General features: G+C 41.0%; 1 protein-coding gene across 1 annotated transcript; it reads left to right on the top strand.

The window, feature by feature from the left end:
* The first annotated feature begins 4,727 nt into the window (after nucleotides 1-4,727).
* On the top strand, nucleotides 4,728-11,167 carry LOC132886250 (carcinoembryonic antigen-related cell adhesion molecule 2-like). Its single transcript, XM_060920808.1, has 5 exons — nucleotides 4,728-4,833; nucleotides 6,439-6,759; nucleotides 9,443-9,715; nucleotides 10,773-11,021; nucleotides 11,160-11,167. Exons 1-5 carry the CDS (start codon nucleotides 4,728-4,730, stop codon nucleotides 11,165-11,167), a joined length of 957 nt encoding a protein of 318 aa, XP_060776791.1.
* Nucleotides 11,168-12,294: the final 1,127 nt, after the last annotated feature.

Genomic DNA, 12,294 nt, shown 5'->3' on the forward strand with positions numbered 1-12,294 from the left:
TCTGGCCGTGGATTCCACATGTGAAAGAGAGGCTGATGCATTTGGCGCTACAGAAGGACAGAGAACAAAGAATCAGCTATTGATACTGGACTTTAGCCAAAGTTCAATGTGCTTGACCTTTGCGGAGTTGTAATAATAACTGAACTGGTTAGTTACTGCAGCCTACGCAGTACTTCAAAGAGGAAAGGTGACCGGATCCCTCTTCTCCTTTTTCTCCAACGTCGACGCAATTGTAACCAAGATTCCTTTTAGATCATTGGGTGCCCGACAAGACGCCGAGGGTCTCCAGCTGACGAGCTGCGGAAGGAGCAAAACTGTCTTCTCTCCAGATCTGCGTCCTGCACTATCTCGGATAACAGAAGGTTCACTTCCAATACCATCTTCTCCCGGATAACAGAAGGCTCACTTCCAATCCCGTCTTCTCCCGGATAACAGAAGGCTCACTTCCAATACCGTCTTCTCCCGGATAACAGAAGGCTCACTTCCAATACCGTCTTCTCCCGGATAACAGAAGGCTCACTTCCAATACCGTCTTCCCCCGGATAACAGAAGGCTCACTTTCAATACCGTCTTCTCCCGGATAACAGAAGGCTCACTTCCAATACCGTCTTCTCCCGGATAACAGAAGGCTCACTTCCAATACCGTCTTCTCTCGGATAACAGAAGGCTCACTTCCAATACCGTCTTCTCCCGGATAACAGAAGGTTCACTTCCAATACCGTCTTATCCAGATAACAGAATGCACACTTCCAGTACCGTCTTCTCCCGGATAACAGAAGGCCCACTTCCAATACCGTCTTCTCCCAGATAACAGAATGCACACTTCCAGTACCGTCTTCTCCCGGATAACAGAAGGCTCACTTTCAATACCGTCTTCTCCCAGATAACAGAATGCTCACTTCCAATACCGTCTTCTCCCGGATAACAGAAGGCTTACTTCCAATACCGTCTTCCCCCGGATAACAGAAGGCTGACTTCCAATACTGTCTTCTCCCAGATAACAGAGGGCTCACTTCCAATACCGTCTTCTTCCCGAATCTGCGTTCCGCGCTATCTTCGGAGAAGGCACACTTCCAATCACTAATGAGTAAGGCTAGCATCTGGGCAAAGTTTGTTAGTTTTACTTGTAGCTAGTTAATGTGAGGAGTGTTGTTTATTTGAATTCATTTATGATTTAAATGTATGCATTTTGATTCACATGAAGGTCAGTCTCAGACCGTGTGTTGTGGATTTACTTTGTTTACTATCTGTATTTAGCTAGATTGTGCATGCTCTCTCTCCCTTTCTCTCTTTTTAACCGAGGCTAGTTTAAACCACAGAGCCTTTGTTCATTTTTCCCGTGCTGTGTTGACCAACCCCCAACCCCCAGGTGCGGCTGCATTCCATTCACATTACACACACACACACACACACACACACACACACACACACACACACACACACACACACTCTTACACACACACACTCTCTTACACACACAACCACAACCACGTGATTTCCTACACTGTAACACTGGCTATAGCTTATTACTTCTGGTCACCATTAGTGCTTTAATTATCATACACACTACTGATTCCTATTTGTATATATTTTGTATATATTGTATCATTTATATTGAATTATTCCTTGGCTGCTATTGTTGCTATATCTGATCAGTATTAGTTTGCTAATTCATGTCAACTATTTCAATAAATGGTATCTTTGGAATAAACTGTGTTCTGTTTATTGTTACAATATTCACTGAAGTGCCAGCCTCTATCAAGAAAAGTATTCTAATTGCCTTCACCCATTTGGTTGTATGAATGTTATAGATCTAGAGTAAATGTATTACATTAGAGCTACAATACTCACTAAACTATAGCAACATCAAGTTATTCCATTGATTTTAATGGTTTACCTATAAGCTATTAGACACTTGGATTAATGATTAATGAATTTATGAGACTGATTAATGAATTTATGAGACTGATTAATGAATTTATGAGACTGATCCCTTTTTATATGAGACTGATTTGATGAGACTGATTTGATAAGCCCATTGCACCTACATGGGTATGAAACTCCTGTATCAGGAAAGGGTCCAAAATGTCCTTGGCTCCCACCCAGCTTCACTCCTTGGGTCCATAGCCTTCCCAATCTACCAGGTACTCTAGTTGTCCCCTTCTGCTTCTACAGTCTAGGATCTTGTTTACCTGGTAGATGGGTTCCCCTTCTCGGCTTAGGGAGGGGTGCTCTTGGGTGGGAGTGTCCTCAGATAGAGGACCTTGGATTGCAGGCTTTAGACATGAAACATTGAATGTGGGTGATATGCAGCTGTGAGGTAGGAGCTCAAGTCTGTATGAGACCTCATTTATGTGCCGGAGTACCTTGTATGATCCAATGTAGCATGCCTGTAGTTTCCTGGATGTATTAGGTTCCTTGAGGTCTCTAATGGAAACCATACCTGGTCACCTGGAGAAAATTCTGGGTTACTGCTTCTGTGCTTGTTGGCATATTCTTTATACTTGCCATTGACTGGCTCAATGCATTGCTGAACCTCTTTCCATACCTTTTGGCTTCGTGAGAACCATTTGTCCACTGCTTGTACCCATGCAGGTGCATCATCCCATGGGAACAGGAGAGGTTGGTAGCTAAATATGCACTGAGAGTTTGTTGTATTGCTGAGTGTTTAAGAGAATTCTGAGCATACTCAGCCCACAGAATTAATCGTGCCCAGTCTGAAAGGTTGTTAGTTGCATTGCTGAGTGCTTAAGAGAATTCTGAGCATACTTGGCCCACGGAATGAATTTTGCCCTGGTTCTGCATACAGAAGACTCTAAGGAAGCACCCTACTTCCTGGTTAGCCCGTTCTACCTGGCCATTAGATTGAGGATGGTATCTGGATGTGAGGCTCACTGAGACTCCTAACTGCTCCATGAAACAGGCCTATAGTCTGGAAATGAACTGAGGGCTGCGGTTACTGACTATGTCCTCCGGGATGCCAAAGTATCTGAACACATGTTGGAATAAAAGCTCAGCAGTTTGGAAGGCTGTGGGGATGCCAGGTAATGGGATGAGTCTAAGTGCCTTGGAAAATCTATGATGACCATAATGATTATGTTACTTTGGGAAGGTGGTAGGTTAGTGATAAAGTTGATGACCAGGTGGGACTAGGGTCTTTGGGGTACTGGGAGGGGCATAACTTGCTGGCGGGAGGGGTTTGTGGTACCTTGGCCTGGGCACACTCAGCACATGAAGAAATGAAGCAATTAATTTCTGTCAGCATGTTCTCCCACCAGTATTTGTTTCTCATCAGTTGGTGCGTGCAATGGCTGCTTGGATGACCTGTGGAGGGAAATGCATGTGCCCATATGATGAGTCTACCTCTGAGATGGTTTGGGATGTATAGGAGACCGGGTGGACAGTTCTCCAGAGGTGTCTGAGGTTGAGAGTCCCTTATCTCTTTGTCTAGGTCCCACATGATTGCCTGGATGAAACATTTGGGTGCTAGGATGGGATGTGGTTCAGGGTTGTGAATAGACAAGCTGTAGATCCGAGACACGGCATCCGCCTTGGTATTCTTGGTGCCTGGATGATAGGATATAGTGAAGCGGAAGCATGTGAAAAATAATGCCCATCTGGCTTAACGTGGATTGAGTCATTTTGCCTTTTTAAGATACTCAAGGTTCTTATGGTCTGTTAGTATGATGGAGTGTGTAGCTCCCTCCAACCAGTGCCTCCATTCCTCCAGGGCTAGGTTGATTGCTAGTAATTCTCTATTCCCAATATCATAGTTTCTCTCTGCAGGAGTGAGCTTCCTTGAAAAGAATGCTATTGGGTGGAGCTTGGTTTCTCTTCAAAGTGCAGTGAGAGGACATCTCCTACACCGGTCTCAGAAGCATCTACTTCTACAATGAATGGTCTGGTAGGATCAGGATGTTGAAGTATCGGGGGTGTGGTAAAAGTGGTCTTGAGCTTGTTGAAGGCTTCTTCGGCTGTAGGAGTCCAGTGGAGGCGCTTGGGCCCCTTCTTCAACAGGGAAGTCAAAGGTGCAGCGATCATGCTAAAATTTCTGATGAAGCAATGATAGAAGTTGGCGAAACCTAGAAAATGTTGGAATTCCTTGACTGAGGTGGGTACTGGCCAGGATGTAACCACAGATACCTTAGAAAGATCCATACTGACTCCCTCTGCACTGATGATGTACCCCATAAAGGAGATCTGATGTGTGGAATTCGCACTTTTTGGCTTTGACATAAAGGTGATTCTCTAGTAGGCATTGGAGCACCGATTTGACATGCCCGAGATGGCTTTCTTTATCTGGGGAGTATATCAGGATATCATCAATGTAAGCCACTACGTATCTCCCCAACATGTCTTGAAGCACATCATTTATGAGGCATTGAAAAATGCTTGGCACTGAAGAGAGGCTATAAGGCATTACCTGGTATTCAAAATGGCCGGCATTAGTGCTGAAGGCTGTCATCCATTTGTCCCCCTCTTGGATTCTGACCAGGTTGTATGCACTGTGCAGGTCTAACTTGGAGAATTTCTTGGCAGCACGTAACTGTTCTAAAGCCGAGGGTACCAATGGAAGAGGATGGGGTACTTTACTGAGATTTGGTTAAGGCCTCTATAGTCTATGCATGGTCAAAGACCTCCCCCTTTCTTCTCCATGAAGAAGAATCCTGCAGAAGCTGGTGATGTGGATGGGCGTATGTACGCCTGCTTGAGGGCCTCCTGTATATATGCCTCCATCACAGCTTGTTCGGTCTGAGACAGAGAATATACATGTATACGACTGCGTGGTGGGGAAGTACCTGGTAGGAGATCAACAGCACAGTCATATGGACAGTGAGGAGGTAGGCCACAAGCCTTACCTTTACTGAAGACCTCCCTTAAGTCCATGTAACACACAGGAGCGTTTTCTAAAGAGTCAGGCTGGGCACTTTCTACAGATGTGGAAGAGAGATTTACATAACTGGAGATGCAGGAGACAATTCTGAAAGAATGTGGGTGACCACTGGAGGATCTCCTTATTTTGCAAGGAGATTAATGGGTCATGAAGTTGCAGCCATGGATAGCCCAGAATGATGTTGTGATGAGCAGTGGTTTGTCCCTACATGCTAGTTCACTCAAAACTTCAGGGCAGAGACCTTGGCAAAGAACTGCCTTTAGAGCCAGCTTGTTCCATCCACTGGCTGCAGTGAGAGTTCTGAGGTCCAAGGCGTATTCCGCAACTCTTCTTGAGCCTTGCGTGATGGTCAGTAAGCTCTTGCCAACTTCAATTCCCTTGGGTTCATGATCAAAAACTCACTTGAATAATTTGAGGAAATGGTCATATGATGTTGTGTGCTCACCTCCACTTTTCCAAACTGAGAGCATCACCAGCATGTTTCTCGGGTAACGGGAGAAGTTTGATGGGGCTTGTGGAGGATTTGGGGTGCGTTAGGAAGGCCTGTGACATCACGGCAGCAAGATGTGCCATCCTGGTGTTTAGATTGGCAAACATCTGCTGATGTTCTCCCAAGAGGCGCCCTTGAGCACTCAAAGCAGTCTACTTTGCCTCCTCTGCTGCATCCATCATGGCAAAGTATCCTGTCAGGGTGCAGGCACTTACAAATGTATGTGCAGGGGAGAGTGAGAAAAGCAAACTGGGAACAAAGCCAAATCACACGACAAGAATCATAGTCAAAATACAGGCAAGGGTCGGTTGATCAGCAAACAGAGCAATGAAGACAGGACAAGAGAATGAGGTAGAGAAAAAAGAACAAGGGTCGAAATAACTAGAAAGCAGGCAGAAGGTAAACAGCTCAGTACGACAGGAGTGAACACTGAATGATATTTCGCAACTAGGGAGCATGTGAGGGAGGCTTAAGTAACTGGGCTGATGACTAGTAAACGAGAGACAGGTATAATTAATAAGCAGGTGATGGAGGGCGCTGTGGTTATTGGGAGTTGTAGTTCTGAGACACCATGCTCGTAGTCTGTTTCGAGCTGTCACTCTCCATGCCGTTGCTGACAGTGGATACTTTCTTGTTTCACTTTTCACACTGCTGATAACAGATACTGGCAACAATAATCCCAAACAAATAAATTACACTTTTCTTGCTTTAGAAACCTGCCTGGCCAGGCTTTTGGTGACATTAATAATCATGTGACATTTACTCTGACAATAAACTACAAACTATAAATTACAGTTTGATGATGGAAGATCTGAATTATCTGAATGATTAAAACCGCATACAAAATACAGAAGTACAAAAAGTACAGAATGTTCTATGTTATAGCTCTGTAGACAATTTATGTTTTACTTGAAATATGCTCTTTACAAATATGAACCTGCTGTTTCTCTTTGCTGCCAATACACCAGCTATCCAGATTTTATTGTTGCTCATTGTCTGAAAATAACTCCTACCAAACAGAATTATTTACAAGAAAAGACTTTTGCTTCCTCAGGGTTCAGTCAAGAGCAGAATCTGTTACCACCAGGACCAATCAATCAGGCAGTAGGAGAAAATGTGCTTTTTGTCACCCTCCCTTCACCTCAGCCATTAAGCGCTATCAGATGGCACTTCAAAAGCAGTGAAGTGGTCACATATATCCATCCAGGACCTGTGACAGTGAACCTCAGTTATGTTGGTAGAGTCATTCTGAACTATAGTACAGGAGCCTTGGAGCTAAAAAACCTGACTATGGCTGACACTGGAGAGTACCAGTTAACCTTAACATATGCAAATGGTATAGGACATAAAGACCATACTTTACTGCAGGTGTTTGGTAAGTAAGTCTTTTTTCAACTCATTGCATGATGAAAAATGTGTATAGCCTATCAGAATAAGAAGTCAATTGCATGATCACATAATTTGTCGTGTTAACTTAAAAAATTATTAACCTGGTTGCCTTAAAATTTCAAGTTTGTTGAAACTCATATGGTAATTTAGCACAATGCAACTTGATTGCCTCATTATGCTGACTTACTATATGAGTGTTAATGAACTCAAAAATTTAAGGCAACCAGGATACTCACTTTTTTAATTAAAAACAACAAATATGTTTACAAAAACATGTAAAAATCACAGACTAGTGCCTATTATTTGTATTAAAAATAACGTGGGACAGTTAGCATTTTACACCATAAATGCAATAATAAGTATTGTATATTTAAATAATATTGGCTGGCTTTGAGTGGTATATCAGATATATTCCATTCAGCAAGCATGATATTGAACAAGTCGAAGATGAGTTCAGTATCATGGTAGCTGAATTGAATGTATCTGCTATACCATGAAAAAAAGCCAGCCAATACTATTATTATTATTATACATACTCATTCGATGGAACAAACCTGGCGGCCATGTTTGTTTACAAACTGTCACTGTCATTTGCTAGCGCAGAAGTTTTATGTGTAATACATATCTTAGGGCATTCTCAATTCACTGCGACAGTTTACTGCAGGCACTGCTGGTGAAAAAAGAAATGCTTCTGCGCATGAGTAATAGAAAATTTTCTCACTGAATATTCACATCAGCTCTGACGTGTGACGTCATATTGTCTTGACAACCATGCAACATCATAAACCATATTCAGTGCTCATTCTCCATTGGGTAGAGTGATGTAATACATGTAGGATAAGTGATATGCTAACAATATTGCATGCTATCAAACCAGATGAATAGAATAGAATACATGTTTTTATTCCATTGAAAAAGTGGCCTGTATGTATAATAATTCAGAATAATGAATACATGACTTAAAGATGAATTATAACTGACAGTTGTGGTCAGAAGTTTACATACAGTGACATGAATGTCATCTTGAATATGAATGTCATGGCAATATTTGGGCTTTCATTAATTTATTTGAACTGTTCTTTTTCTGTGGCAGAATGATTGTACAGCATACAACTTGAATAAAAAAAAACTAGAATTTGGTGCACAATTTTTAATTTTCTTTGGGTTTTCTGAAATCAACACCGGGTCAAAATTATACATACAGGGTCAGAAATATACATACAGCACACCTCATATTTGGGTAAAATGTCTCTTGGCAAGATTCACCTTGACCAAACATTTTTGTTTACCATGAACAAGCTTCTGGCAGAATTCTGGTCAGGTATTTCACAAATCTTCATGGTAGAATTGGTAGAGTTCAATTAAATTTGTTTTTTTTTCTTGACATGGACTCGACTTATAAGCATGATCCATACATTTTCAATAGGGTTGAAGTCAGGACTTGTTTTAAGCTTAATGTTAGCCTGCTTTATCCTCCACACCCAGCTCTGATGCATGCTTGGGTTCATTGTCCTGTTGTGACTCCCAAGTCCCAAGTCGTATTCAAGTTTCTGATGGTTTATGCTGAAGAATTCTGAGGTAGTCCTCCTTCTTCATTATTCCATCCACTTTGTGCAATGAACCAGTTCCACTGGCAGCAAAACAGCCCCAAAGCATGATAATCCTATCACCACCAGCAGCTAGTTACAGTGTCCCTCTGTACATGGTGTTCACTGTGGCCAAACAATTCAATCTTTGTCTCATCTAACCATACAGCTATCCTCCAGAAGGCTTTTTTCTTTGTCCGTGTGGTCAGCTTCAAACTTTAGTTAAGCTTGAAGGTGTCAATTTTGGAGCAGGGGGTTATTTCTTGGATAGCAGCCTCTTAGTCCATGGTGATCTGAACTGTAGACAGTGATCCATCAGCTTCCAGTTCATGGCAGGGCTGTGCCATGGTGGTTCCCAGGTTGTTCCTGACCATCCAAACTAATTTCCTTTTAGCTGAGGGTGACAGTTTGGGTTTTCTTGAAGCAAAGTGGCTTGGCAAAGTGACTACACCTCCCAATAACTTGCATACAATTGTTTGAACTGATCTTGGAATTTGCAGTTGTTTAGAAATGGCTCCAAGAGACATTCCGGAGTTGTATATATCTGGGATCCTCTTTCTCAGATCTGCACTGAGCTCCTTGGACTTTCCCATTGTATTGTGTGTTGGTAATCCAATGAGTGCTGTAAACAAACCCTTTTTATGAAGGCACAGAGAAACTACCAGCTGTAGTCAATCATGATCACTAACAGGAAGTTAAGAGACCTCAGCCTTGGCAAGATAAGAGACATTTTGGAAGTTTCAGCACCTCTGAATTAATAATCTAAGTCAGCGTATGTAAATTTTTGACCCCGTATATGTAATTCTGACCCTGTGTTGATTTCAGAAATCCCAAAGAAAATTAAAACTTGTGCACCAAATTCTAGTTTTTTTTTTAAATTAAAGATGTATGCTGTACATTCTGCCACAGAAAAAGAACAGTTCAAAGAAATTAATGAAAGCCCAAATATTGCCATAACATTCATATCCAAGATGACATTCATGTCATTGTATGTAAACTTCTGACCACAACTGTATGTATGACTACAAACTATTCTGATATCAGTCATCTCCCTGATGTCTTGTGTTTTTCAATTTTTCTTAGAGCCAGTGTTTGGTCTAGGTATCACCAGTCCTGAGGGAAATGTCATTGAATTTGGCAGTGCCAACTTCACCTGTAAGGGAAATGGCACCATCACTAATACCATATGGATGAAAGGAAATGAGATTCTAGCTCCTAGCAGCAGCATCACATTCTTGGATGACAGCAGAACAATGATGATCAGTCCGGTGAAGAGGTCAGACAGTGGTAATTACCACTGTGAAATAAATAACCCCGTTAGCTCTAGCAAGGCCAGTTTCAGCATTACTGTGAACTGTAAGTATCAATCCATCACAAAGAACTGTCTTTTCTGTTAGATTCACTGTAGTTACTGAATAATTTATAGTGGTCCCCAATAGAGAGTCATATCTTTAGCATATTAGTATCAGGTTACAAATTTTAAAAATAGGAAAATATGAAGAAAATTCCCACGTCAATAAAGCTACTTAATTTTGCAGATATTATTTTATATTTTCGAAAGAGAATCAAAAGACTTCCTATATTCTCCTTTGTTTGTTGTTCATCATTTTCAGGTTCATTCATTAATTCACATAAAACTAAATAAATGATCTTGAATGACCAGGATGTTTCATAATTACTGAGTAGCTAGTAGCAAGAGGAAAGTAGATTAAAGATTGTAGTTAGTGTCTGATATGGTGCTAATAGTGATGACTAAGCACTTCTTAAAAATAACAGGACGGTTGAGGAGGGCAATAGAGTGGCTAAAAAAATCAGGAGGATTTTTCAGGTGCTGCAATTTAAGAATATTTAAATCACAAAAAAAGCTTTTTTTGTAAACAGAATACATTTTCATAGTGCAAATCTGAACCAGGTTTGAAAAAAGAGCTAATAGAGTAGCCTACACCTGCCTGTGCTGGATAAACTCTGTTCATACCGAAACGTGTGGACAGTAGCTAGTAGTTCAATGGTTAAGGCTCTGGGGTACGAATCAGAAGGTCAGGGATTCATGCCCCAGCACCACCAAGCTGCCACTGTTGGGTTGCTGAGTAAGGCCCTTAACCCTCCCAGATCCAGGAGTGCTGTATCATGGCTGATCCCAACGTCCTAACAAGTTGAGATATATGTGGGGAGAGGGAAGGAAAATAATTTCACTGTGCTGTAATGCACGTGACAAATAAAAGCTTTTTCTAATGTGGGGATTTATGGATATTTAATCTCTAAAACATTTAAAGGCTTATATTTTCTTATACATGTTTATTTGTGGCATCAGATCTCTCTCTCTCTCTCTCTCTGTGTGTGTGTGTGTGTGTGTGTGTGTGTAAACAGTATATGTGTTGAACTGTATATGCTCTGTCTTTCGTGTTTATGGCAGATGGGCCAGATGTGAGGATTTTGGGTGCATCGACTTTAGAGGTAGACTCAGATATCCTCCTCTACTGCTCCACTGATTCTGTGCCCCCTGCCATTGTTACATGGACAATGAAAGGGATGTCTATTGGAAACACACCTCTGTATTTCATAGTGAACAGTAACCCAAGCAATAGTGGGGATTATAACTGTACTGGCTGGAACAATGTCACTGGGCTCACAGTCTCTGCTGTTCATGTTCTGACAGTGAAAGGTAAGTGAGCTTTTATTACATTAACCCCATATATTAACACAAATAGTAACACAACTAAGGAATGAAGGTACTTGACATAATCAATAAAACATACCATAATTCACTGTTTTCTAATATGTAAAGATACTGTGCTTACAGTCATGTAAAAAAAAAAAAAGTACATCCCATGGAAATTGCTGATTTTTTAAACATATTTGAACAAGCAAACACCTTTTTTATTATAGTGCCTACAGATAAAGGTGATATACTCCATCAAATAAAATAACATAAAATTGACAACAGTTTTTAGCCATTTTCATAATTTAAATAATCAAGAAATAGGTCAGTCTCATGGAAAAATAAGCAAATCTGTACATTTATCACACTTTCCAGTCCATAAAATTAGAATCAGGTGTTCCAGATTAGGTGCCATTGATTCGAACCTCCTGCAGGTGGAGGTGCAGGTGCAAGTGGAACCCGTCTTATTTAAACCTGACATCTCGGGTCTGGTGTTGTCTTTGCTATTGAAGTGTGTGATGTCATCATGCCAAGATCTAAAGAACTCTCTAAGGACCTCAGAAAAAAGGTTGCTGATTCCTGTGAATCTGGCAAGGAATTTAAAAAGATCTCTAAATTATTAGAAATAAATCATTGCACTGTAAGGAAAATCATCTACAAGTGGTGTAGATTTCAAACAACTAGCAATTTGTGCAGGACTGGGTGCCTCAGCAAATTCAGCCAAGAGCAGGCTGTTTGATCCTAAAAGAAGTCTGAAGTAAAGTCTGATTTACTTCATTTTGATTCGCAAATCACTTTTCTCACCATTTTCTATTATTTCGTGATGTTATGAAGTTCAGGAGATGCAGATGTTTTTGTTTACTGTTTGACTGTGTTTGCCATATTGTAAACTAAAATGTATATAATAAATGTAATACCCAGGTCTTTAAAGGGGTTTCTGTGGATATTTATGAATGATTTATCTGGAAGAGAAGAGCAGGGAAGATTGGGAATCGAGCAGCTTTGGTTTGTTTACACCCGATACTAAAACTTGTAATGTACTAGCAACCATCACAAAGATGTGTACAAAAAGCCCAAAAATCTCTCCTTACCCAGGCAAAAATGATACGGGATTTATCTTATAGTGTCCTGATCCCCAGATCTTTAACCCTGCCACATATAAAAAGTTATACACCTCCATGCTCTTCCAGGTTTTCATCTGTGTGTCCATATAGAATGATGTCTGCAGCACCAGGTAGTTTGAGATGTCAGGGAAATCAATGGATGGATAATTTTC

The sequence above is a fragment of the Neoarius graeffei genome, chromosome 5, assembly GCF_027579695.1.
Source record: "Neoarius graeffei isolate fNeoGra1 chromosome 5, fNeoGra1.pri, whole genome shotgun sequence".
Taxonomy (NCBI): domain Eukaryota; kingdom Metazoa; phylum Chordata; class Actinopteri; order Siluriformes; family Ariidae; genus Neoarius; species Neoarius graeffei.